The 26,549-nt window shown below is 41.5% G+C and overlaps 3 protein-coding genes and 2 long non-coding RNA genes across 6 annotated transcripts in view; 4 read left to right on the forward strand and 1 right to left on the reverse strand.

Annotated features, from left to right (window-relative positions):
* Nucleotides 1-1,018: 1,018 nt before the first annotated feature.
* Nucleotides 1,019-12,678, reverse strand: mmp23ba (matrix metallopeptidase 23ba). 2 transcript variants are annotated; one of them, XM_042409689.1, is made up of 9 exons: nt 12,593-12,678; nt 11,914-12,064; nt 7,901-8,037; nt 6,775-6,914; nt 6,120-6,287; nt 5,819-5,983; nt 4,690-4,800; nt 3,489-3,615; nt 1,019-1,280 (listed from the first exon to the last, which is right to left on the reverse strand). In XM_042409689.1, exons 2-9 carry the CDS (start codon nt 12,046-12,048, stop codon nt 1,106-1,108), a joined length of 1,158 nt encoding a protein of 385 aa, XP_042265623.1. In that variant the 5' UTR covers nt 12,049-12,064; nt 12,593-12,678; the 3' UTR covers nt 1,019-1,105. The 2 variants fall into 2 exon arrangements, 1 of the variants encoding a protein (XP_042265623.1); XR_006095905.1 differs by lacking the exons at nt 1,019-1,280; nt 12,593-12,678 and having other exon boundaries at nt 3,527-3,615; nt 3,871-4,800; nt 11,914-12,052.
* LOC121896057 lies at nt 1,659-12,007 on the forward strand. Its single transcript, XR_006095907.1, has 3 exons — nt 1,659-2,084; nt 2,166-2,218; nt 11,927-12,007. It is a non-coding gene; the product is annotated as an uncharacterized LOC121896057 (long non-coding RNA).
* A 157-nt stretch (nt 12,679-12,835) lies between the features above and the next one.
* Nucleotides 12,836-13,779, forward strand: LOC121896056. The gene is made up of 2 exons (XR_006095906.1): nt 12,836-12,924; nt 13,345-13,779. It is a non-coding gene; the product is annotated as an uncharacterized LOC121896056 (long non-coding RNA).
* Nucleotides 13,780-14,738: 959 nt separating this feature from the next.
* ubiad1 (UbiA prenyltransferase domain containing 1) lies at nt 14,739-20,194 on the forward strand. The gene is made up of 3 exons (XM_042410384.1): nt 14,739-14,945; nt 16,917-17,538; nt 19,366-20,194. Exons 2-3 carry the CDS (start codon nt 16,974-16,976, stop codon nt 19,851-19,853), a joined length of 1,053 nt encoding a protein of 350 aa, XP_042266318.1. The 5' UTR covers nt 14,739-14,945; nt 16,917-16,973; the 3' UTR covers nt 19,854-20,194.
* A 2,391-nt stretch (nt 20,195-22,585) lies between these two features.
* Nucleotides 22,586-26,549, forward strand: part of mib2 (MIB E3 ubiquitin protein ligase 2) — a 50,258-nt gene continuing 46,294 nt past the window's right edge. Inside the window, exon 1 of the mRNA XM_042408898.1 lies at nt 22,586-22,744. The gene's annotated coding sequence lies outside the window, so the exon portion shown is untranslated. The remainder of the gene's footprint in view (nt 22,745-26,549) is intronic.

The raw sequence follows: 26,549 nt of genomic DNA on the forward strand, positions 1-26,549 counted from the left end.
AATGGCTCTGCGACTCCAGGATTAAACCAATAAATTCTTTGATTTTGAGCCGAAGAAAAATAAACAGTACAGTTTAGTTCCCTGCAAGACTGCTTACTGCTTTAACTGGAACAGACGCAGAAAAAAAAATCCCCTCTCGTCTTGGGACTTAGACAGCCAGAACCAAATGGAAATGTTCATTAATCAGTTTTATCTATCCCCTACCCCCACCGGAGCCCTTCTGCAGATTATTACGCCTGATGTGTTGAATACGCTTGGAAGGAGAGCTGCTGGTGGAACTGACTGCGCCGTCTCCGGAGGCAGACTGTTGGCTTCACTGTGAGGCTAGTAAAGTAAGCTAGACGTCTGAGGTGTTCCATATGTGGTTTAAGGTCCAAATAGTTCCAAAGGCTGTAGATAACATTGCTTATTCTGGCTTTAGTAGCTTAGTTTGGTCAGTGCGTAAATTATTCAAAAGGCATGCATCTAAGCAAGGGCTTCTCAACCTTTTCAGGCCCCCAAAAAGAAATACGTCAGGGACATGGATCTTTTTTTTTTTTTGGATGATTCTTTTCCCCAAGGCCCTATAACGGAAGATTTTGTGTTCACTGTATATGAGAAGGTACTCCTATACAGTCTCCAACTTGGCTAAAATCTTTTTGAATTAAACCTTAGTGATTCATTAGTTTAACATCTGGCTGGGACACCCCAAGAATCCCTGGGTGTCCCTGGACCCCAGTACTTCCTTAACAGCAAGAGCTTTGAAGAAGTCCAGGCTTGATGAATAGAGTAGCTGTTATTATCCCAAACAGCTGACGACGGCTGCACAGATTTTTCATCACCACATAAAATGGAAACAGCAATGAACATCTTTTCACAGTCAGGTGGTGTGTTCACAAAAAACACTACTTGTCACGGAACGTTTATTTTTTGCACATATGAAAATGCATTTACACAACGACAAATAATCAACGATACAGTTGTGTGTAGAAAGTTAAGAAGAGAAAAAACTTTTTTTTTAAAAAAACAGAAATATGTGCCCTAGTGAATGAGGTCTCCTCGTGACCGTGTGTGTGGTGTGTGCGCGCGCGTCCTGTTCAGTGTGCAGAGGAGCTGGCGTGGCCTTTCAGAAGCGCACGCGCACCCTCCACGAGTAGTTCGTGAGAACTTTGTCTTTTTTCTTCACGATGCAGGTGTATGTGCCTTCGTTGATGGCATTGGCCACTATAGTTATGTGGTCGTCTTTCAAGGAGATGTAGTTTGGGTGGGAGTACTCCAGCAGCTCGCCGTCCTTGTACCAGCTGCAACAGGAGTCAGACGTTAGACAGAGCTCAGTGGGTCTGTTCACACCTGGATTTAACGTGTCTTGGGTGAACCGATCACAAGTGGACACGCTCTAAGTACAGGTGTGAATGCACCCAAGACGCATTGAGGACGCACTGAGATCCGATCGCTCAGACCACATTCAGAGGTGGTCTGGGTCGTATATGGCCATATTTTTTTTTAGCGGTGTGTGCGCGAGTGTGTCCTGGATACATTTTTTTTCCTAGGATCGCGAAGTCATGTCCCGCCCTACTCTGCCTCTGATTGGCTAGTACTCGTTGCCTTCGTTGGTTGGGTTGGTTAGGTTTAAGCATGAGGAGTACGATTGGTTAGGGTTAGGGTAAGAATATCAGGGTAAGCCAATCAGAGGCAGAGTAGGGCGGGTCATGACTTAGCCATCCTAGGAAAAAAAAAATTGCGTCCTGGGCAAAGTACAGTCCGCTGCAGCCGTAGAACGGACGTGTATCTACACGACACACCCACTTTACGACACCGACTTGGTGAGGTTTAGGCATTAGCAGTGAGATGGTTTGGGTTACTGTGTGTTCAGACTACCAGCGACAAAGCAACAGGCTACAAGTTATTTTCAATAGAAGCAGGCGACATGAAGCTACAAACTGACGCCTGACACTTCTTGTTGCATGACGGGCGTGACGCCCTACAAAGCAAAGTTGAGCTGGTCTCAACTTTTTTTAGCGCTGCAATGATGCAGTGGAGTGTCAACCAATCATATGTTTTAGCTTCACCATTTCCCCTTCCTTTTCTGCTCCATCTAAAATAATGTAAGGAAAACTCATCCTTGTCGTTAGCCAGTTCTCTGTACTATTTAACCCTAATGTTACCCTCTTTTTTTACTGTGACAGAAATTTATAAAATGCAGTTTGGCAGAGGGTGGCAGCTATTGCAGGAATACCAGGTATGTATCGTAACTTTACAATTTGTAAACGCACAATGGCTAGCTGTGGTAGTGTGTTATTTAGCTGTCTGACACTATGCTAGCCAACGTTAGCTTCTGTGGACTGTGGTGCTCTCATCTGATGATCTATGTTTACAGACACACACAAGCCCACGATGACATAACTACGTCAACGAGTGCTTCAGCAACACTTCAACAGCGACTCAGCGACAATGTAGCTGGCCATGTTGGCCGTTTTGGAGCGTTGTCAATCATAGAGTGAACATCCTATTAGGGTTGGGGGAGGGGTGTCGTTAAGGGTTAGGGTAAGTCTGCAGGACTGCAGCTAAAGGACCACCTACTCAACTGATGTTCTCTGCGTAGCGGAAGTACATACTCATTCACGTGCCAACAGCGTCGTTTTAAAGTGGTAATCTCGAAGATCTCCGTTTTGTGCTCTTTGGCAGCACCATATGGTGTTAAGCAGTAATTGCAGGTGTTTTTTTAGACCTCGAACAGTGTCACTGACGCTGTGTGACATAACGCTAGCACAAGCAAATTGTTGCTTGCAACTACTGGGTGATGGAAAACGTGTCACTAACTGCGCTGGTTGTGATTTGAATGCATGGCAGGAAAGTTGCCACTGACACCCGGTTAGTAATAATCATAATACTGCAAATGCAAGAGCTTTCATGAGCGGGCCATAGAGTCAATCACCAATGTGTTACCTCATCCAGCGATAGATAGTGACTTAACATTTATTTACATGAAATCTTTGAGATTATAACTTTAAAGTGCAAAACAACAAGAAGAAGCCAGAACAACAGGCAAAATGGATTCTCGTGGATGGAGTACAAATGTAACACACTATCTGATTTGGGCCATTTGGGCCCAAGAGGTTTAGATTTTGATTATAAGTTTTGATTTTGCCTGCGCGCCAAGGTCTTTGCAAACTTCTTCTTTTAATTTCCGGCAGACTAGGCATGGGAAGTGCATTGCTGCCTCCAACCGGTTAAAAACAATGCATTTGGTCCTTGCAAACGGAATATATGTACGTGTCTATTAGCATATAGAGCGGGGAAGTGAGATGCGATCACAAGTGGTCACTTGAGATGCATGTGGAGACACATTCTAATGCCAGATGTGAACTGACATACTTAGAGCTGTCCACTTGTGACCGGATCCCCCTAGACGCATGTTAATGCCAGGTGTGAACAGGCCTAATGAAATCATAGAAACATCATAGTATATGGTTAGGTGAACTGATAACGGAGCAAACAGTGATACTCACTATACTTTGCCTTTTTTAGATGCTATTTTCTTCCCACAACGAAAGGTAAGCTTTTTGCCCTCGACGACCAGCTTGTGTTTGGTCCTCGGGGGTGTCGGGGTGGGAGCCACAGTGGGGAAAGGGAATTCTGAAAAGGATTTAAGGGAAACGCTTTAACATTTTAGCAATTCAGGTAAATACTAAAATTAAGACATGCAACTTTAATGACCTTACAACGGTCACCTAAAAGCAATGTCCCAGAAAAAAGAAGCTAGGAGAGATAGGAGATCAAAACCTTTCTCTGAGTATTTCATAATCTGGATATGTCACAACTTTCCCTTACAAACACCTCGCTGAAACTCTGATTACTGTCAAAGTCAATGATGATGTCAATGATACAAACCTTATCACTTTGGACACTCCCCATGCTTTTCACAACTCCTGACCTGCAGGCGTCATGGCTGTCTTATCAATATAATCTCTTCCATCTGGTTTCTGACAAACACAACAGGCCGCCTTGTGATCATCTCACAGTCTGCTTAAAAAACAGTCGCTCTCGTTAATGCCGCAAAAATCCAAATTGACCTTGTGTGTCTCTAACCCTCAAGCCACAGTCTGAAATTCCAGCGGTTTGGAGTCACTCAGGAATTTTCCACAGCCGTACAACGTCTCCCAATCAACAATGAGGAACAGATTACTGCGAGCCAGGAATCGTATCCTCTTGCCTCTCCACACTGTCCCTTGTTGCTGACAAAAATCCCAGAAAGCCACAACAATCTATGGGGCTGTGATGGTTAGGAGGAACCATTTCCTGTTGTGCAACAGGAGACATCCGCACCCGTGTGTCCCTCAGTAAAGCTAAAGAGGCTTAGGCTGTCAGATTGCTGATGTATTATCAATTCTTGGTGTAAAGCATCACTCATTGAGACACCTATCTGCAGGTACCTGCTCTGCTCTGTCAGTGTTGTCGGCCAAAACACACATTGGCTCCCTGGGGACTCTGCTGCTCCCCAAAACTTAACTCAAACTCCACCAGTGGCAAGTGTAATCTCCCTTAAAATCTGATTATTAAAAACCCCCATCGCAGCTCTGCATGGCTGGACCTGTTGGCTCCCGTTGCTCCATTGGCAAACGGTTCACAGCAGCTCCTTGCGCTGCTCAGTTGAGAGAAAACTTTTTTTTCCTTGGACTGCTGCTGCCTTCTGCTGCTGCTCTGTCTTACCGTAACAGAAATCACAGCTGGAGGGGCAGTGCTTCTGCATCAGCTTGCGCTTGCTGTCGCAATAGCCTTTCCGAGCCCAGGCTGGACAGATAAAAAACCGGTCCAAACATCCTGGAAGAGAGGGGGAGACAGAGTGAGGAGGAGGATCAGACAGCAGCTCTCAGTCAGCAGCAAAGGAATTTGGATCACCGATCTGTCCTTGGTTCCAATGAAAATGACTCACCATAATACACACTAATGATGACTCATGAGTAGTTTATACAGTATTCATTAATGCCACGTTGGCTTTCAGTGTCAGCCGTCAAAGACAAACACTGTGGTCTACATACAGATTGGTTTCGACCAAAAATGGATCACAGGTTTTGTACCGCTGGTTCTTCACAAGTGTATTTTGGTTGTCTAATGCCGGGATCAGACTACACAACATTTTTGCCTTCTGAGATGGTCACGGTGTCAGATTAGGAGATTACTTAAATTCTTGAATCCTTGTTGTGACTTGGCTGAGAGACATGGCAGACTCTGACCAATCATAGACTGTCATGTTTCATGACTTTAGTGACTGACTTTACTGTTCCACCTGACAGAACCAACTACAACACTCAACACTTTCGCTTTTCCATTTTTAATGTTTAATGCCAACGTTATGGGGCCCGTCGTAAAAATGATCAAACTAGGCGAAAGAAGGAAAAATAATTCTGGTACTGGTCTTTATGTTGGGATGTAGTGAGGCATCCTAGATGCTTCCACAACAAAACGCTACACAGGATAAAACAAGCAACTGCATGCCCAATGCCTTTTTTTCTTCCCGACGGCCCATTATCAGGCTGATAGTGAGTAGTCTGATCCCAGGATGGAAAATTGGATTTGCTTTTCAGGTCTTGAAGATGTTTTCCGTTCAGTGGTTCATGTTTTGGATGAATTACAAAATGTCTTCAAGACCAATTAAGTCCTTTTGCATTTGACTAACTACTTCTAGATATCTAATGTCCTGGATAACTGACAATGTTCTCAGGTGTATTTATCACTGTCAAAGCCCAAGAAAAAACATTCCCATTTAAGTTGTGGCAAAGGTTCTCTGAAGCCCTGTACTATTTTTCGAAACAGTGTTACATAATGGTTATGAACATACCATAGAGACGGTGCAAACCCCACACTTCATCCTGTGTGATTAGCTTGCGCCCTGTGAGAGTTGCATTCAGGTGCATTATAGCTTTTGGGTCCATGGAGTGCATGAGTCCCAGGACGTGGCCAATTTCATGCGTTGCCACGTGGACGAGGTCTGTCAGCCAAACCCCTGCAACAAAGATACAGTTTATTTTCTCTTTCAGTTGCCGTGAACCCCCCTGTGCTGTCCAGTTCAGCGTCTGCTGCATCCATCACTTTATCGGTTATATATTAGCTGTTTCAATAAACATGATAAAAACGCATGCCTTTCTTCCAGCTGAAGCGCATGTTTCCCAGAATCCAGTATTCGTGGTCGTCAAAGTGGATCTCGCCTGTTGGCGGGAAAAATGCATGAGCCAATTCTCCTGTGATGCCGTCGAAACAATGGTGCAAGTAGGACTGCAGACAGTCTGTGTGGTTGACGGGGTAGAAGCCTGCCAAAACAGAGAGGGAGAGACGCATACCTCAGAGCCGAGGAGGGAAACCCTCACTCCATTATTTCTGCTCTGTGTAGACTACAGCAGTGGGATGACGAATTACAAAAGACAGAGCTTTTTCTTCAGCCTTCACCCTGCAGGATGACAACCATTCCTCTCACTGTCACTGAGAATTTATGCAGGACCCTGGAGTTTGTACCCAAAGGGACAGATAAAGCATAATTTAGACTGCTTCACCATGAGCTGACATATATGGAAGTTGTTAAGCATTTATATATTTATTTTTTTCATTTAGAATTATGAATCATGCTGAATATAAGCTTGGTAATATAGTCGCTCTTTTGTGATTTAATGAGTTTGGAGGAAAAAACATTTCGGCGATGACAGCACGGAGAGAAAAACCGTAAAGACAAAGCAGAAGTCTGGAGCTCGGAGCCATGGAACATCTGTTGGGGATTGATACAACCACATGCAGAGTACCCACCGATCTTTATGTCTGCCTCTTGGTCAGCTGGCACTTCTCTGAAGCTGAACGGCGAGACATCGCTCCACATGAGAAAAGCCTTGGCAATGCCTCGACGCGTGTCGCTGGCATTTATCAAGTTTGTAGGGAAGGACAGCAACCTGCTCGAAAAAACAACAGAACTGTGTAGTTTATACCGGTCTCTACACACATTCCTCTAGGCTACAGCAGAGGAATCTGCCAAAACACAATGGCTACTGTTTAGACAGACCAGAATTCCCACAAGCACTGCAAGTACAGCTCCATTACTGAACCTTGATATTCTCTAACATCTCAGCCAGGATTAGACTGATATGGATGATTTGAATCAATATCAGATGTTGATCAGCTAGTGTCATTGACTGTCAATATGAAACAGATAAAAATATAATTTTACTAATTCAGGAATGATTGAAATTTGGCTCATTATCATAAAGTTTACAGGATCACCAAAATACTGTGTTCCAACCATGCTAGATCAATCTTCTTCTATATGACTTTATTAAGTTTATGGGACCATCATTTCTCAGCTCCAAAAATAATAAAGTATCCCTGAATCTTCCACAAACAGATTGTGCAGCACAATCCAAGTGTGTTGAAGCCAAGCAATTGCTGTGTGGGTGTGAAAGTCCACTGTACTCCTTTATTTTCCTCTCTGACAAATGCAAGCAGAGAGTTCTGTAAGGCGCTCACTGTCAGATGATGCACTTTGAACTGTTGGTGGTCCTAAAACTTTCAAAGGACATCTTGACTGACATGAGGTAAGAATATATTGACAAGCTCAGGTAAATTATTCCATTAAGGTGCAGCTAACCCACCCAATAATGTCTTTATTCTGAGTCTGAAATGACAATTTTAATGTCCAGTGATGGTCTAAAAAATACTGTACATAGCACTACACACCGGCAGGGATACAAACAGCTGAATATGCAAGACATTTGGGAAATTAAAAGCAGTTAACATAAAATTCGCATTTAATTTTTGCTAATGCAAAATTGAGCTGAAAAACATGTGTTCTTGTATTTTCCTGCCAAAACCAACACTTTGTGTTTTTGTTAAACTGTGCTTTGCTGCTGTGTTAACTTGTGGAAGAACAGCAAATGAATACTTGTATGTTAGCTTGAACTTGTCCCATTTGAGCTGCTCCGGGGTGAGGGTGTAGCGCTTGTTCCTGGAGAGGTGAAGCACATGTGAACGGGCCTCTTTGCGGATCCCGATGAGCAACACAGTGGTGTAAGCTTCTTCCTTGGACAAAGAAAAACCTTTAATTAATCACCTCACACTGTGATCACCCTTGAAGTGAATTTAGGAACTGAACCTTGAGGGCTCTGAAGCTGTTGTTGGGCACCAATCTAAAGATGATTTGATTAGGCTTCTGAAGGAATTCAGTGAGATGAATGATTGTTTTTGGCACATCAATGCATATTACAAGCCTCAGAAAGGGTTTGACTTTTGTAGCTGCAGGCATTAAACTCAAGTTTGAAAAATGACAGTTACTACAGTACTGAACTCCGTTATTTCATTGCCTTGCATGTGAATGTTACGGATTATATTATACATTCGCATTCCATCTCTTGGAAAAGGGAAGTGGTCAGCAGTAAAAGTGCTTTCCAAACATTAAGTATGATCATTTTCACAGATAGGTTGTCTGATGTGTCTTTGGGGATGAGCAACATTGACTCCAAATAATAATACCTGGATTATATGCTCCTTTTATAGCTTTGAAAGGCCATCTATGGGTGCTTTGCATTTTAGTGCTTTCATAAATATTCTGTGACTGAAGGTAAGTTTCGGTTTGCCTTGGCTGCAATATTTCATAACAGTGATCGCACCAGTTGATAAAACCTATAACTTTTTATGGAGATGGGTTTAAGTAATAAATCCACTTTCCAACACTTGAAGTTGGGCTGTGATCCTGTCACAATAGCCCATTTTATGCTTGACTGCGGGAAGGCTCCCTGTCCTACCTGATAAATTTAAGGAGGATTTAAGGAGGTGTACATTAAAACCGAAAAACTGCCCACGTAGCCTGAATCTTGACATCTTTAAAAACAACCACTTTACCTCATTTAAACTTTATCTCTGTGTACTTGGAGACAGACCAGCGAACATATCATCCCTTCATAGAAACACCATTACATTTGTCTTTATTTGACATCTAATGCTCAACCTTTGACCACGACATCAGGTGTAAGATGTGAGGGGGTGCATAGAGACTGCCTATGAGATAACAGATTGCAGTTAAGAGGAGTAAATGCCTCAGTATGCTCCAAACAAAATGCTGTCTGACTGTCCAACATCAGAAACATCCTTTCAGAAATGTCAGGATCTGACACATTTTCCAAACCAGACAATCCAACAATCATGTTCACTTTACGCAGCGATTGACCAGATGTCATGGAAGTAGACGAGGTTTTCTTGTCAAGCAAGGTCTCTCTTTTTTTTTCACTCAACTACTACTACCATCACGTTTTGTGTGTACAACTGAGCTCAAAACTATGTATGTCTTTGAGAAGAGACTATCCAAACACCTAGATGATTATCTACTAAAATATGCAAAACACAGTTCTAGGAGAGAGTTCAGGGAGGTAGTGGGATGCAGCCAGGAGGAGGATACGCTTCAAATAATTCCTGTCAGATTATCCAGCAGCATCTGAAACTTCCTTGCAACCCCCACACATATTTTTCCAACATCAGAACAGTGGGGGCTGCATCCGACAATTTCTGTAACTTTCCGAAACAGACAATCCGACAAGTATACCCACTTCATGCAGCAATTAGCCAATGTGTTGAGGTGTGAAAGTAGGCAGTGTCTTAACTTCCCTCTCAAGCTTTTTTCCCCCCATTTTCACACAACTACTGCCATCATTTTTGTGTGTACAACCGATTACAACACCATGAATACCTTCAAGGAGAGACTGACAGAAAGTCAGCTCTGTTATCCCCATTTGTAAGATTCATTGCGTCTTACCCCTCGCCTTGATGGCAGTTTTTCTGCACTTCGGAACGGTAGCCTTTAGTCTGAGGACGCTTCAGAAGTTCGTTTAAAGCATACCAAGGCCTCAATAGTGTATACAATCATGCCATACAGTATTAAATACATTCATAAGAAGATCATTATGGTGGTCCTTTAATGTATAGATTTCATGCTTATTCTTTAGGGCCCCTTGGCACCCCTATCCGACATTTTCTTACTGCAGAAAAATACTAAAGATGGAGAGCAAATATTAAAGCCACTCCCTTCACTTTGTATTCTACACCCTATCCTCAGGTTCCTGTTTCTGCTTCGCCCAGTCGGGACAAATAGATGCAGTACTTCCTTCATTTCCTTACCAAAATAGTGAAACAGGGGCAGGCAGTCTGGCAGACTGTCCCACACTACTGTTGAACTTGGTGACGTCTCTTGCTCTGATGTTAAAGATACTGTGTCTGCATTGCATTATACGGATATATATACCGGTTATTGTTTTGTACAACGGTTTCTTTCCTGACCTCAGTTGGCACACTGGATTCTCGTGTTCAGTGATTTATGAGGTGTTTAATGTAGTAAGGCCGGCGCGGTTCTTTTCTGTGTCGTGTCTTATTATATTCACTGCAATCTAATCTCCCACTTTGGCACAAATAAAGATGAACCATGAGGGCTGAAACAAGTGCGCTAGACTAAACCTTAAAGCCAGTGGTGAGCGCTGACGCGGAGGGCAAAACATCTGACAACAAATCCCAGAAGATCTTGAGCGCAGTCTGGAAGAGTTTAACCTCAGTTCCAAAAACTGTTAAAACAGGAATTATGATTTCATCCTTAGTTGAAGAGAGATTGAAGGGACAATGCAACAAATACTATTTAACTTTATATAATTAAAAACATCAAGTATCCATCAGACTTTGATAGGAAATGTGTTAATTAATGATCTACATGTAGAAATACTTTTTGTATGTGTTTTTTGTATATCTAAATTTTGAATGGTGCAAACAGTTCATTATTTTTAGCATAAATAAAGGTAAATTACAATTAAACCACAATTTGCATTCACCAACTGATTCAATTATACTCTAATTTGTTTTTTTACATATTCTGTATAGCCTACAAGATGCTTATCTAAGGCAGTTATGTAATTGTCACTAGTAGTCACTTTGGTTGAGGAATAATGAGAGTTTGTGGCAAAGGAAATGACATAAAGCGATCCCTCAGGGCCTGGCTGTAATACACAGCCAGTGGGTGGCAGTGATTGAAGTTGTGTGTGGAAGGACACATTTATCCAATTCACTGAAGCTATTAGTGTACAGGGATCCATTCCAAAGCCTAATCTGATTAATCTATCTCCACCTCAACCGAACATTAATTGAATTTGATGTGTATTGCCATGAGTATGCCATAACTCTGATTTCATCTAATGATGTCCAACTAATGATGCGTTTAAAGAAACCAGGGAAATGATTGGAACTGCATGGCTGGTGGATCCCTATTAAAAGTATTTTAAAGCTTAATAACAGTGAAAGAAAGCTATGTAAATGATGGTTAAACCACTTTGAAAGATGATTCACTCTGTTCATTCTAGTTCTGACCTGTGATTGTCCTGATACCTGCCATCCCCTACTGAAGACCAAACTTCATTAAATAATAATGTAATTGAATCCCTTTTTACCTGGCTGTCAAATGGATACAGATTGCAACCCATAATAAGATTAATTATTAATTAGTATGTAGTCGTGGTAAATGACAATAATAGAGGATCCACCAAGTTTATTTCAGTGCACATCAGACTTTTACATTGGGTCACATACTGCTGTATAAGTAGAGGACAGTGAATAGAAGTTGGACTATAACTAGTTAACATTTGAAATGAGTGATGCCTCATGTAATAGCAATATGCCGAATTGAAAAGTGACTTTAACTTTTTAATATAACTAAAAGCCATTGCATTCCTATTTTCTAGCTTTACAGATGAGCAGGGCCAATTTTAACTAACAGAATTCTGAATGGAGTTTGGTGTTTTGTTATTTTGGTATTATAAAGGAAACAGAAACCTACTTACAAAACCTAATAATTACAGACCAAAGAATATATTGACCTTCGCAGTTTCAGACACAACTCTTTCACTGCATGAAGTGGTCACAGCATACCTCTAACCTCCAGGAGGGAAACGCTGTGGTCTGTTGCATCCCTGCGAGCAGAAGGGTGAGCAGCGCGGCAGCCAGCAGAGGAGCGAAGCCCCAGCCGCCTCTTCGTAAACCTCTGGGAGCCGGACAGCACACCATGGCTGCGATATCACACCTCCAGGAAAAAATACCAAACAAAAAAAAGTCCCTCAGCCAAGTCTACACAGGTTTACCATCTATGCCCATGAACACTACTTCCTAGCCATTGCACGTTCCGGTAGTAGGCTGTGTTACTACTTGGATAGCAGCTTCTGGTGCTGTGTGCAGCAGCGCAGTCCAGCCTGCGGACCGGGTAGTGAAAGCAGTGCAGACTGCATCAGCTCTGCTCGGCTCTCTTCCGCACAGTGCGCCTGCCAGAGGACTGGTTTCACATTACTGTAGATGGGGCAAGGGGTCAGTGTCGAGACAATCTAATGAAAACCAAACGCGCTCTGTCCATCACTCGCTGCAGCCACGCTCAGTTAAAGCAGAATCAGATGGCTTATTTTGAACATGATTTTTTTCTGAGTTTTATGCAACGCTGCTGTAAAAAAGTGAAGCCAGTGTTACACAATATTCTGTGACTCAACTCCAAAAGATCCAGGACTAAGCACAACATCCAATTTAGCATGTTATCATATAAATGACAACTAATTTCATTTACAGCAAAGTGCAGCTGCAGTGTTTTTTTTTCCTTCCAAAAGATGCATTTTTTATTGATTTGAGAAACTTTCAAGTTGTGGCTGCTCCCACTACTTGCAAGTATTTCGGACTTGCCAGCACACAATGGACCCTTTTTACAGCAGAAACTTGACTCGTCATAGCAGGAAAAGCACAGGTGTAACTAATAACATTAATGATTGCTCTCTTCCATTTAGCTGTTCCAGTAAGTCACGACAGCGAGCCAGCATGCACTAAAGCAGGGCCCTGAAACCTGCACACATAAATGGAATATAGCTGTGATTCATGATGTCAATTACACCTGTGCTTTTCCTGGTATGACAAGTTAAAATGTCTGAAAAATGTCTACTGCATGAACATAGCTGGGCCACAGTGAGAATACAGGTTGCTTGCAGGATTAAGTTTGAATCACTGCCAGCTGTCGAAGTGACACAGGGGTCCATGAGTGGTGATGGGGTGTACAAACAACATGCATTTGTTGTCTTGTCTTTTTTGGCTAAATGGATGGATGGAAGTAGGACAATGTCAAATGACACATGATGTTAATATGAACCTGTGGTGGTCAAAAAGGGGTACAATTTAGAAACTCCCAGGTACATTAAATGAGTTTGATTTAATTAAAATCCCCACAATTGCTGTATATAAGAATTACTTTTATTATCACTGTTTAATCACACTATATCTGCTGTGTTATGGTTCAGCTTTGAGCCTAACTTGGGCTTTTCTGTTCCATAGCTTGGCTGTTTATTGAGCCCAGATCTCTGCCAAAGGAAGCTATTTGGTTTTACCCTGAGGTCCGGCCTGCTCTTCCACTCTACTGTGTGTCCTGTGTGCTTCTCCTCATCAGATATGAGCAGAGTTTTTGTTTTTCCAGGCTGTTTGGTTGAACTGGGTCACCTACTTCATCACTGTCACATTACACATCATCATGCCTCCTTGAACTTGGACTTTTCTTGGGTTCATCTGTATTTTATTTGACTTCTTATATTTGATTTATTACATCTGTTATCCTATTGTAATGTTATCAATCAATAATTCCTTTGTTGTGTATTGTATTTGTAATAACAGTTACAACTTTCCGTTCATTTTTATTTGCCATTTTTTGGTCTAGAGAGGTGCTAAAGAGATAAACTTTAATTACTTCCCTCTCTTCCCTCTCCTGGAATTTAATCCATTGTTTTATGCAACTGGGTGGAGACTAATACATTTTCCACTGCCTCAGTTTGTGAAAAGATTATCACCTTATATATTTGATACTTAAAGTTCCCCTCCACTCAAAAATATTGTTTTCTCCTTGTTGGATGTTTAAGCTTCACTGTGCAGAATAATGTATGTGCAGAGTGACACTAGAAGGCTGTTTTCACATTCATCTGCTGAAAGTGGAAAGTTTCTCTATGCTCATTGCATTGAGCCATGATTTGTGACATCACAACTGGTTTGGAAGCCAATCATGGTCCAATATTCAGTTTACATAAGTGTGATGTGGAAACTCCACTGCACAAACACTGAGACTGGACTTTACAGTGAAGTAGGAGACATCTTGTGTCCAGCAGTAAAACTTCTGAAATAAAAAATATTTGCATATTTATAGATTCTGGAATTTTCAATGAGGGAGAAGGAGGAGATTTTAACAATGTAATTTATATAAATACACACACACACACACGTGCGCGCGCACACACACTCTCTCTCTCTCTCTCTCTCTCTCTCTCTCTCTCTCTCTGACACACACACACTCTCTCTCTCTCTCTCACTCTCCCTCTCTCTCTCCCTCTCTCTCTCTCTCTCTCTCTCTCACACACACACACACACACACACACACACACACACACACACACACACACACATATATCAGACACACATTATTGTTCCAAGCAGGGTATTTCCGTATTTCTTAATACATGTCTGGAGGGGGTGTTTAATGATAAGAAGACAGAAGTAAATATTTACTTTTGAACAAATTAAATTATACCAAGCTCTTGTTGTTTGTTTTTTTGAGGTAATCTTCTGAGTAACCACTTTAATTAATTTAGGTTTAATATGTAATCCTTTGCTATGAACAGAACTTTGCTATGAACATATTATTTGCGGGATTAAAAAGACGTCGGAACCATTTGTATGAGGCGCGTTTTCCTTCCGCCTCTTTACGACGTTGCACGTTCGCCGGAGGAAATGGCGCCCGTCGGGTGCAGCAGGCTTTATAGTTGCCAGCCAGTCAAGTACCCTCGAAGTTGACACGTAAGATATCCAATTGCCTGTCGTCTCAGCAGCCTCAGCGGGCCCAGAAGTATGTTTTTAAGAAGCGCAGTTTGTGTCGGACGGTGAAGACATAAGAGGTGAGAGCTGCAGTCGGACATTTCCTCCTCTCTGTCCCGGCACACAGGGTTAGCTCGGTGGTAGCCAGCCACATTTAATCCCATAATCTCAGTAGTCAACTGCGAGACCAAAACACCCACTTTACTTTGAATTCAGAGTTTCTGGCTGCTATTGTGCTGCCGCTGCACAGCGTTCAGACAGTTTATCTCTTGAAGGTGAATTAGAGTAATGTGGGACAATTTTTTGCAATTGGCGCTTCAGCAGTATACTTTAACATGGTGCCAATACATTATATCCGCACACATCACCATTCTGAAATCTCCAAGGTGTTTTCTACTCCTATCATACACAGAGAAGAAATGGCAAATATGAAAGTATCCCTTGTGCCAAATTGTGCCTTTCCCTAATGTGGGACAGTTCAGGCTGAAATCCGGGACACTCACTGAAAGGTCTGAATGAATTCATACAATAAAAACTTCTCTGGTCAGTAACACTCAAGACTTAAGTAATTTCAGTTTCAGTAATTACTATGTTTTTGCTGTTACAAAAAGTATAATGTCTTATATTTTGTATTAGTATTGGTAATAATATAAGTTGCAATCTACCTAAAATAACATAATTGAAGCATTGCAAGACCCCGGAATAACTATTGGTATTGCACATTTAATGTGCTTCAATGCATATTTTAACCAATTCAACAACATATATGACTGTCCCACATTAGTAGAATCATGCTGTCACATTTCAAACCACATTTTCCAAAGTGGGACAATGGAAAAAATTGACGGAAAAAAAGAAGCATGTGTTTTCACCATTTTATAGTGTATTTTGATGCATGAATGTATCCTAAACACAATCTGATAACAAATGGCAACATTGCTTTAATGCATCACATGTAAGTCATGTGATTTCAATTACATGACACCCCAGGTTTAATTTGACAGTCGTCCTGTTCATTGGCATGTTTAGAAGAAGAGATAGATGCATTTGAGCTTAGGTGTCCCACATTACACTAATTCACCCTACATTTTTTCAATAAAAAAATACATAAAATAAAACAACAGAATAGTTAAAAACATTATAACAACACACTCATTTACAATTTTACAGTGTTCTTATGAGTGCAGGATTTAAATGGTGTATAAGTACTGCTCACATTCTTTATGAAATACTGAGAAGATGTTTTTATTAGCAAACTTACACTTGAAGAAGTTTAAAAAAACTGAAACTTAGCTAAGATAATTTTAAGATTTTTTCCCATTCTTTCTGTTGTGACTTAAAAACTCAAACAGTACATGTTTATACAAAATCAGCCATAAATATGACATCAATAAACCTCTTGCCACAGTCTTTTATTATAGTAACAATGCCAAAATAAATGAGGCACAGTTTCAGGAGATGTCCTTTAAGCTTAGACACAAATTCTACCCTGTAAAACATTTTCTTAAAAGATTTAAGAATGATATTAATGTATTGTGTTAATTTTGACCACAATGCTACATGACTAACCCTGAAATTAACATTTTGACTCACCTGCCAAGAGGACTGGTAGATGAAAAAAAGCATATTTTTACTGGCCAAACACACACAGACAGAGCACTCGATGCTGCTGCTGCTCTGCTTTCTGTGTAGACACAGTATCAGACCGTCTCAAGTGCTCCTACAGTTTTGCAGCACTGTTAACTGTAGACGTGTCTACACTGTGTAGGGACAAACATGAGTGATTTCCTCTGAGCCGTATACAATTGGCGCTTGGTGGGTGTTAATTTCAGACCCTGGTTAATATCGGACCCCCAGCATCCAGATTTAGACACATATTTCTGTAAACAAGCCTGCAGTTGATGCCATCTTGATTACTGTTCAAAGTATTGAAGTTTTGCTTCTGAGCTGTATTTTTTATCAGTGATATAGTACAGTGTGTGTCAACGCTGTGGTGTGAATGTATGCTTTGTTTGTCTTGACATTTCACTGGTATGTTTTTACTGCCGCAGGAACACCTGACTCTGGCATTCAGGATCATTGCTGGTACTGTAGACCCTGGCAAAGGCATGGCCAAAGAGCAGAAACATAGCAGGGCGGAAACATTTGTACTGGCTGGATCAAATGGTCATATTGGCCAACAATGGCAGACTGGTTTGAATAACTTGGTGCAAAATCACCCTCCAGGCACCAACGACATGTCGAGGATGGCCCGCGTCGCCTCGGACGTGAGGCACAAGTGCGCGGCCTATGTGCTTGCGCTGAGGCCGTGGAGCTTCAGCGCCTCACTCACGCCGGTGGCCCTCGGCAGTGCTTTGGCGTACAAACTGGAGGGATCTGTGGACTTGGTCATCCTGATGGTGTGTGCGGTGGCTGTCCTCGTGGTGCATGGGGCAGGCAACCTTGTAAATACTTACTATGACTTCTCAAAAGGGATTGACCACAAGAAGAGTGATGATAGGACTCTTGTAGATGAGATCTTGGCACCGCAGGATGTTGTTATGTTTGGAGCGTTGTTATATTCTTTAGGGTGCTTGTGCGCCACTCTGCTCTACTTCCTGTCTACACTTCGACTGGAGCACCTAGCCCTTATTTACTTCGGGGGACTCTCCAGCTCTTTTTTATACACAGGAGGTGAGTGAAATATTAACTTGAATCTCTTGGACTCCTGCCTCCACATGAAGAACACACACACACACACACACACACACACACACACGTCTTGTTTTTAAGCTGCACTTGGCAACATTGCATGATAGTGGCTCCAGGTACCAGATAAAGGTTAGTGACTGGAAAAATGCCAGGAAAATATACACATCACATTCATGGTCTGTCTGTTGTGTTTTATTACCAAATAAAGGGCAAAAAAATCAAACTCTGGTAAGAACAGTTTTCACCTCCAAAAAATATTTTGTCTGGTGTTATCTATTCATGCAGATAGTTTGGATTTTATGTGGTTTTGAGATATTCATCATGAAACGTCTGCCTCCACCCCAATACAGTGGTGGTGTGTTAATGCTGCTCAAAGAACTAAAAAGATACATGTTAAACACTCAACAGCGGTGTGTCTTTGGTGGCAGAGAAGGATATCTAAAAACCTGCACACATAAAACTAACTGTCTGCATGGCTAGATAGTAAATGATAAAAAGTTTTGACATCAAATTTCACACAATCTTTTGTCAGGATCAACCTTATGTTTAAAGACAGACCCTCTATCAACTGAGCTACAGCTGGTTGTTTTTCGTAATTTGGGTGAACTAGCCCTGAAAGACAGTCTGCATGTTTTTCAGACATGACACTAATGTGTTACATTTCTTCACGAGGTGAAGTGCATGTCTGAAAGGGGCTAAAGTGTCAATGCATCTCTCCCTGTGGGTGAAGAAATGTACAGAACACACCTTTCACCAGAATTTCATTTAGGAAGAACAGGGAGATTTTTGGAGCTCTTTTTATGACGGGATGTTCTTTTCTTTTGCAGCCCCACTTTGCGATTCAAGCTAAAGTTGTTTTGATGTTTCATCTTAAAAATATAGTATTTCCCTAATGTAGATGTAAAGGTGCAGTGTGTAGGATTCAGTGGCATCTAGTGGTGAGGTTGCAGATTGTAACAAACTGAATACCCTTCACCCTCCCCTTCCAAGTGTGTAGGGGAACCTACGTGGCTGTGAAACTCACGGAAAATGTGAAAGGTCCTCTCTAGAGTCTGTGTTTGGTTTGTCCCTTCTGGGCTACTGTAAAAACATGGTGGTGCGACATGGCGGGCTCCATGGAAGAGGACCCACTCCCTATGTAGCTATAAAGGGCTCATTGTAAGATTCTTATTTTCAGGTGATTATACACTAATTAAAACATACTTATGAATATTATATTCCATTTCTGCCAAGTCTGTTACTGTTATCCGCTAGATACCAATAAATTCTACATGCTGCGCCTTTAAAAAAAAAAAGAAAAAAGTATTACTTTAGGGGAACTCCACAGACACTATTTTTTTCCCCTTTGAAAAAAATCCAGATTGACTAAAACATTTTTTAGGACTTCATGTGCAAGACAGTTGAGCAAGAATAATGACCTGCACTATTTGCAAGGCTGTCATTGTTAATTCATATTCAAAAAAATAAAAAAGGGCGTTTTACACATCATACCAAAACAAGTCAGCATATCTCAGTCTCTGCTGCATTGATTTTGACCATTCTTTTTTTGAAATGTGTCTCACGAGTCTCTTTCTGGGAATATAACTATAAAATGCTTGAGTACATCTTTTAATTATTAATGGGATCAATCAGAACCCTGAATACCATATTTATAGTAATCATTTAAAGTTTCGGAACCAGAGAGTATGAAAACAGTGAAAACAGATGCTGCATTATTTGGCTGAAATGTGAACTTGTGCACACGCAGGATTTGATGGCACTGCGTTGACAACTGCTAAATGTGGCTGCTGTTTACTTTTCTCCCCCCAGGCATCGGTCTAAAGTACGTGGCCCTGGGAGACGTGGTAATCCTTATCACCTTCGGCCCTCTGGCAGTCATGTTTGCCCACGCGGTGCAGGTTGGCTACTTGTCAGTGCTGCCGCTGGTATACGCCGTCCCGCTGGCCCTCAACACAGAGGCCATCCTCCACAGCAACAACACCAGAGACATGGACTCTGACAAGCAGGCGGGCATTGTCACCTTGGCCATCCTCATAGGCCCCACGCTCTCCTACGTCCTCTACAACCTCATGCTCTTCGTCCCCTACGTGCTCTTCTGCATCCTCGCCACGCGTTACACTATCAGCATGGCGCTGCCTCTGCTCACGCTGCCCATGGCCTTCCCCTTGGAGAAGCAGTTCCGCAGCCGATACTACGCCAAGATCCCTCAGAAGACCGCCAAGCTCAACCTCCTCATGGGACTTTTCTATGTGTTCGGGATCATCCTGGCGCCTCCTGGCAGCTTGCCGTTACTGTGATTCTTTAGCTTTGATATTTCAAATTTTGTTGTTTTAATACAGACTAGTTTATGTACCTCTTTGTACGAAGCTTTCTGAGGGCTTTCACTGGCTTTAATTTATTGTCTAATTTATATGTTGAAGAGATTATTAGAAGACATAATCAGATGTAATTTTTTCAGTATTAAGTCCGCTATCATGTGTCGATTAAAGTAAGAAGTGTTGGAGTCATTTTGTAGACATAGGCTACGTTTTCATCACACGGACAGACAATAAAACTACAGTTGCCATATTTGTAGATTCTCAAGACACGACACAACACTGATACCATAAAAATCAATAAACCATTATTCTAAACATTGCATTCTGTATGGTACTTCCTGTTCATTTGTTCATTGTGATTTTTTCTTCTTTTTTTTTTTTTGGAGAGCCAAACAGTATTTCATTGGATTATAATAAAACTCACTGACGCTTATGTGCCATGTCGTCATTGTGGATCAAAGCTGAAGAATTTCACATTTCTTTGGCACTTAACAAATATGATAATACAACATAACATACAGGATAGCAGTTTGATGTTAAGTATTGGTTTAATCAGACACTGATGAACATTGGTCAACTGATTTACATGGTAAAAAATGTTCAAACCTGTGCACTATATATCCTGATATCTTTAATCTGTGAATTACAGAGTGGACTCTATGAATAAGAAAATAACTGAAATATTGTTATGTCAGGAATGTAGGTCCTTGTCTCACAGTCATCAAACTGCAAACTGCAGGTGTCAATGACCACAACTACAGATCAGCATATTCCTTTATATAGACAGTTCCCTTGTATTGGTAGAGATAAAGCTACAAAGATGACCAACAGCGATCTACACACTACTTCTGTCACACTGTTGTTAGTGTGACAGAAGTGTCTTTGTTGTTATTTCCTTTGTGTCTGTGCTCTGAGTGACACTGTCTCTTGCAGCAGAGACAATATACAGTCTACAAAGAAACTGTCATGAGACACCAGAGGAACACTACACATCACATATGCCACCTACATTTTTCACAGTCCTTTTTTCAATTAAAAAGGTTACTTGTTTACTTTCTTTCTTATCATTTTTATTATTTTCAATGAAAGTCACAATTCCTCAATTTGGCATGTGTAAACTTAAAACCAACCGGCCAAACAAAAGAACTGGGTTTGTGTAGCAGTGTACTAGTCAGCAGGGGGCGCTATTAAACAACCATTAAGACAATATGTACAGAAACCTCTACTAACTGCTGTTAGGGTCAGAAATATTTGTTTAACCTGTAGGTGTAATGTTTAATTATTTCTTCATCTTGTGTATTTAAAGGTCACAATCTGCATTGATACTGCTCATTTGATTAGGCAACATACCACAACTGTAAGGTTGTAGCACAACTTTCATAAGTTCATATTTCTCAACCTTTTTTACTGTCCTTTTACATACTGTATGTACTGTTTTAGAATGAGAGCAGAGAAGCTATAAAACTGATTTTACAGTATGTATTTTGATCTAATTTAGATTTGATAGTTTTTTATTGCTTTGCATGCAATTTTTGTTGTGTCATATACTTTGAGAAAATATTTTCACCTTTGCCTTTTCACTCAAGTTAGTATTTGACTATATCTAGACTTAACATATTAATTGAATCTTATTGAGAATCTCCCCCCGAGCTTCATCATAATAACTGTCAGCCTTCTCACTGCAGCTGTGTGGGTGTTCTGGGTTTCCACGCATAGCCTAAAGACATGTGGGGCGGATTAATTGGAAACTGCCACTCCTATCTTGTAAATATTGTGAATAGCTATTTAAAATTTAAATAATAGCCTTTGTCTGCATTTAAGAAGATAGATATATGGAGTTCATTTAACATGTTGTGAAAAGAGAGGTCACATACCAGGCCTGAAGCATGAGCCAGCCAAAATACCAAACTACATGTGAAGTTTTGTAGAATTGCGACATGTTTTGTGCTGTGTTTAAAGGACACTGTACTAAACAGGTTAAACAGTTTTGAAATGTATTTTAATTGATTTGTGTAGACTGTTGTTTTTCACATTTGCACATTGCTACTTAATCACAGGTTATACACTAGTATTCCTATTGAGTTATTCATGTTATACCCTGTATATTCCCATAGAATCTGGTCTGTTTAGCAGTATTGGGATTAATATACAGTCGTTGTTGTTGGCAGTGGTTATCTTTTAGTAATCTACAGTGAAGTCTTGTATTTCAAAAGAGCCAAAGTGCTCAAAGAGACTGGTAATGCATAGTTCCCTTCTGATTCTGCTGCAGAATGTGAACTTTTGTTAACATATTTTCCAGTTTATTTTTAATGTAGAAGTAATTGTAGGCTTGTGTTATTTATTTCTGTCTTGTGCTTACTATGAATGCAGTGAGTGTGCATTTACATGATTCACTCAGCAATCAGCGGGGAGGAGAAGAATGAAGGGATAGCAAATGTGCACTTTTTGGTAATTGTTTTCATTCAGACTGTATTTCCAGTGTTCTCGTTTTGTGTTTGTTTTGCATTTGAAAATACATATGCAACAAACATTTACTTCAATTTACCTCTATAATACTGTTTATTCAATTCAATTAAAAAACGATGCAAAGCAATGGCACTTTAACCTTGAAAGATTTTCTTTTCTGTGGCTGGTGATTTGAAACTAAACCCAGTTTAAAATCCGGCTGTGTTGTGTTCATTACGAGGAGCACATGAAGGCAGCATTAGTAGTGACGCAATGCATGGGCGTGTTGTCATGGCTGTGTGCTGCAAAACCCTCCAGTGCACTAAATACTTATTTGTTCTAAAACAAACCATGTCAGCGTTGGTGGGGGACAGCGACATGGAGTTATATTTTACCACAAAGTAAACATTCTTGACAGAGAGCCGGTAAGTAGCTACACAATGAAATAAGTTGTTTTTTATACCAATAAAGGATGGCCAAACATGAGTTAGCTAGCTAACGTTTGACAAGCTAGTCATACGCACAATCCCACAAACCCTCTATTGAGCCACATTGAATTATGTTCACGGTTTTGACAAATGTACGTTAACCTGATAGTCGTTGTGTGGTGTGGCATATTGCTGGCTAATGATACATTTGCATGCGATCCAGAAGCAGCTCCTGACTTTTATGTAAGGATGAAACGTGTTCAGTAAACTGCCTGTTTCGGTTTAACCGGTGACCGTGTTAACCGGTGACTATCAGCGGAACGAGTCGTGGTTGTCGTGGTTACGACGGCAGCTGTTGAAAACACGAACAGAACATGTAGGTGTCCTCCGAAAAGTCTTAAATTATCTTACACTGAATGTTTACACACTATATATGCGTCTGCTCCTTTTTGTCTTGCATTGTGTAAATTAAATGGTGTCGCTAACAAGAAACATTCACATTTCTTCACTTATTTTCCTGAATTCAGTCTTTTTAAATCGCTTGCTTGAGAGGAAACACTGAATCTCGTTGCAGTATCACACTGATGATCACAAGTTAAACAGATGGTAGGCTGGTGAAACCGGGTGACCACACAACTTACACAATATTTACCTACAAACTGTATTTATAGCGTGTACACAATGACAGAGCAGGTTAATATGTAGAATATGGGCCACTTTCCGATTGGGCATAACAGTTTAAAATCCCAAAATAGACTATCGCTGCACTGCCAACCAGAGTCCTGCACGGGTCTTATTTTCAAGCCCCGCCCCGCCCCGCCCGGGCGACGTGCAACACCGCACACGCCCCTCCACCCGCACATATGGCCAATTAGTAACACAACCTGACCCGACCCATCAACACCAGATCCGCGCCTGACCCGAAACTGCATATCCCATCATAATCATGTGTAGTGGAAACATCTCATATTGATCACGTTACAGTGATTAACACGTATTTGTTTAAAAAATTGTGGGATGGAATCATTTCATGCCCTGTTTTAATTGTGTTAGGCAGTCATACGTTTAAAGGGATCATTTTGGGCCATTTCATATATGAAATTAAGATAATATATTTTAAAACAAATGTAATTTGGGAAATACAATTTTAAATTGAAATTTTTTGCTTATTCTCAAAATATCGAGCAGCTCTTCTCCACAGTTTGACGTGCCTATTAGTAACGCACCGGATTGAAGCAGTTCTCATATTCCAGCTGGTCAGTCCCAGCGCCAGAGGAAAGTAACTGGCTGGACATTTATGGGCGGGCCATTTTTACATTTTTTTCACATTTCTTTGACCTAATGATTAATCAATTAATCTGGGCTGGCAGATTAGTTGATAAAGAAAATAATAGTAGCAGCCCTAAACTGAAGCCTCAAGTAGGCTATTTAATCATTTTATATGTATTATTTAAATTGGTGGCCTCATCCAACAGTAAGCTTTCAATGATAGCTATACTTGTCAATCACCAGAGTGTAATCAATAGACATTACAGGAATTAATGTGAACAAACTGAAAATCTATCTACACTCAAAGCAACAACTAGTCCAGCATCACCTGATAGCCACACACAGCAGCATTAAACCATACATAGAGATGAGCAGGCACCAAAAGACAAAGTGCTTGTGTGCAAAGTTTTTGCCCACTAATATCCAAATGCGCATCTCGTCCTATCTCTCTCCATATTGCTTTGTTCGCTACTTCGGCCCATAAACAGTGAAGTGTGGTTTTATATGACCAGTGTGGTTAGCCGCTTGCCCAAAGTCACATTTGATTGGATGAGCTTTTGTAAACACCCTTGAGTTTTACAGGGAGAGAAAAGACAGGGATTTTGATGTAAAAATACTCTGATACTGATTTTTTTTTTTTTTTTTTTTTTACATATAATGAGATAAATGAACAGTTAACACAGGGACTCAGGATTAAAACTGGGAAAATGTATTTTTCATTTCATAGGGCCTTTAATAATAGTGCACTAGTGTCGCACTTGGTCAGTGTTATGGGCCTCGTTTGTCATTCTGATGGCAGCGACACTACAGGGTAACCAGGCTAACTTGGCTAAGCCGGCTCAAATACATCCATGAACATGTTACATGGATGTATTAGTGGTGCGCTGCCAAAACATTATGTGAGAACTTTACATAAACTTGAACTTGTTCCACACGTTGGAGTAAGTAGATTATTGAACTATTTTGACAGTAATTATTTGGGTCATGGAGCATACCGAACTGAGGAAAGTCAAGTACCGAACCAAATATCCTGAACCGAATGGTTTGGACAAACACACTGTTACATCCCTATAGTCTCCACATAAGAGAGCAGGCAGTACGTGGAGTTCTGTCTCATTCCTTCCTGACTGCCAGTGGCAGTAAATAAAGTGGATATGTCTCCTCAGGCTCAGCGCAGGTCAAGATCTTAAATAGCAAAGTCACATGTGTGATGTGTAGGCTACCTGTCCGTTCCAGCTATAAATACCATGTGGTAGTCTACCTCTGGCCTGTATGATCTTGTATTGTCAAGCAATCCTACTTCTCCCTCTTTCCTCTCTGGAGGTTTTCGAGTGTCCTTGTGTTGTGGTGGCTCACTCACTAGCTACACTAAATGTCTTGTCTCTTGTGGATGTTCCATTCACGTGCAGTGGTTTGTCCACAGCTCTCGTCTGGTCTTCCTAGCTTAGCTTGGTAAGTTACTTAAAAGACAGGCAGCTAGCTTGGAGTCTACAGTTGGTCTTTAGCTAGTTGCTGAGATGTTGCTGGAGGATCCAGTCGTGTTCTGTGCTGCAGTTCTCGCTTGGATTACCTGGCTACGTGTGCAGTTCAGGTGAACAGGCAAACAGCAGGCTGGACTAGCCTGACTGGCTAGCCACTTTTTTGTCTAGTTGTGGTTGTGATATAAGTCTGCTAGAGGTTCTGATTCACATCCTGTGGCACAGTCACAGTTCTCGCTCAGATTTCCTATCCTGACCCCGTTTGGATTTAAACAATGCTTGCGGGTGCATCTTGTGGAGCTCAACTTCAGGTTGAGGATCGCCATGAGTTGTGCCCCAAGTGTGTGGGTGTGGGTCACCTTAAGATAGCCCTGTCTGACCCAAGCATTAACTGCAGCATTTTGCCACTCTCAGTGAGAGAGGAGAGGCTGTGTCAGGTGGAAGTCCTCCTGTTTGGAGATGATCTTCCACCCTCTGTCAGGGCTCACTCATAGAAGCTCTGGCTCTAGAGAAGAAGTGACTGCTTGAAGAGTGCAGTAGCCCAGAACGTAAAAAGTCCCTCTCACCAGGAGATGGAGGCTTTACTAGCTGAAATAGAGCAGCTTAAAGCATTTGGTTGACTCTTGCTCAACTTTCTGGCCACAGTCTGGTGCGGCGCTGCAGCAGCCAAAACGGCCGCAGCCGAGCCGCACTACCCCCATTCAAATGAACGGGATGACTGGCGTTTTCGCCGCACCGCCTGAATTGGTGTGAATGCAGCCTTAGTCTGCAAGTGTAGAGGCTAAGGATGGCTCAGAGACTTCCCTCAGTAGCTCTGGGAGTACCGAGCTGGGGGAGGGACCCTTTCCATTGTGAGCGACACTGCGTGCAATCCTGGCTAAGGTTGGACTGGATGACACACCAGCTACTCACCTTGTGGGCAACCTGTTCTTTCAATGGACTCCTGCAGCCCCACCCTGTAAAGTTCCACCCTCACCTACCAAGGGATCCAAGGGCACCATGGCAGGCTACGCAATGCAGAGGAACATGGCCTGGATCACATGTCCTGTGGGCTA

Source organism: Thunnus maccoyii, chromosome 4 (genome assembly GCF_910596095.1).
Source record: "Thunnus maccoyii chromosome 4, fThuMac1.1, whole genome shotgun sequence".
NCBI lineage: Eukaryota > Metazoa > Chordata > Actinopteri > Scombriformes > Scombridae > Thunnus > Thunnus maccoyii.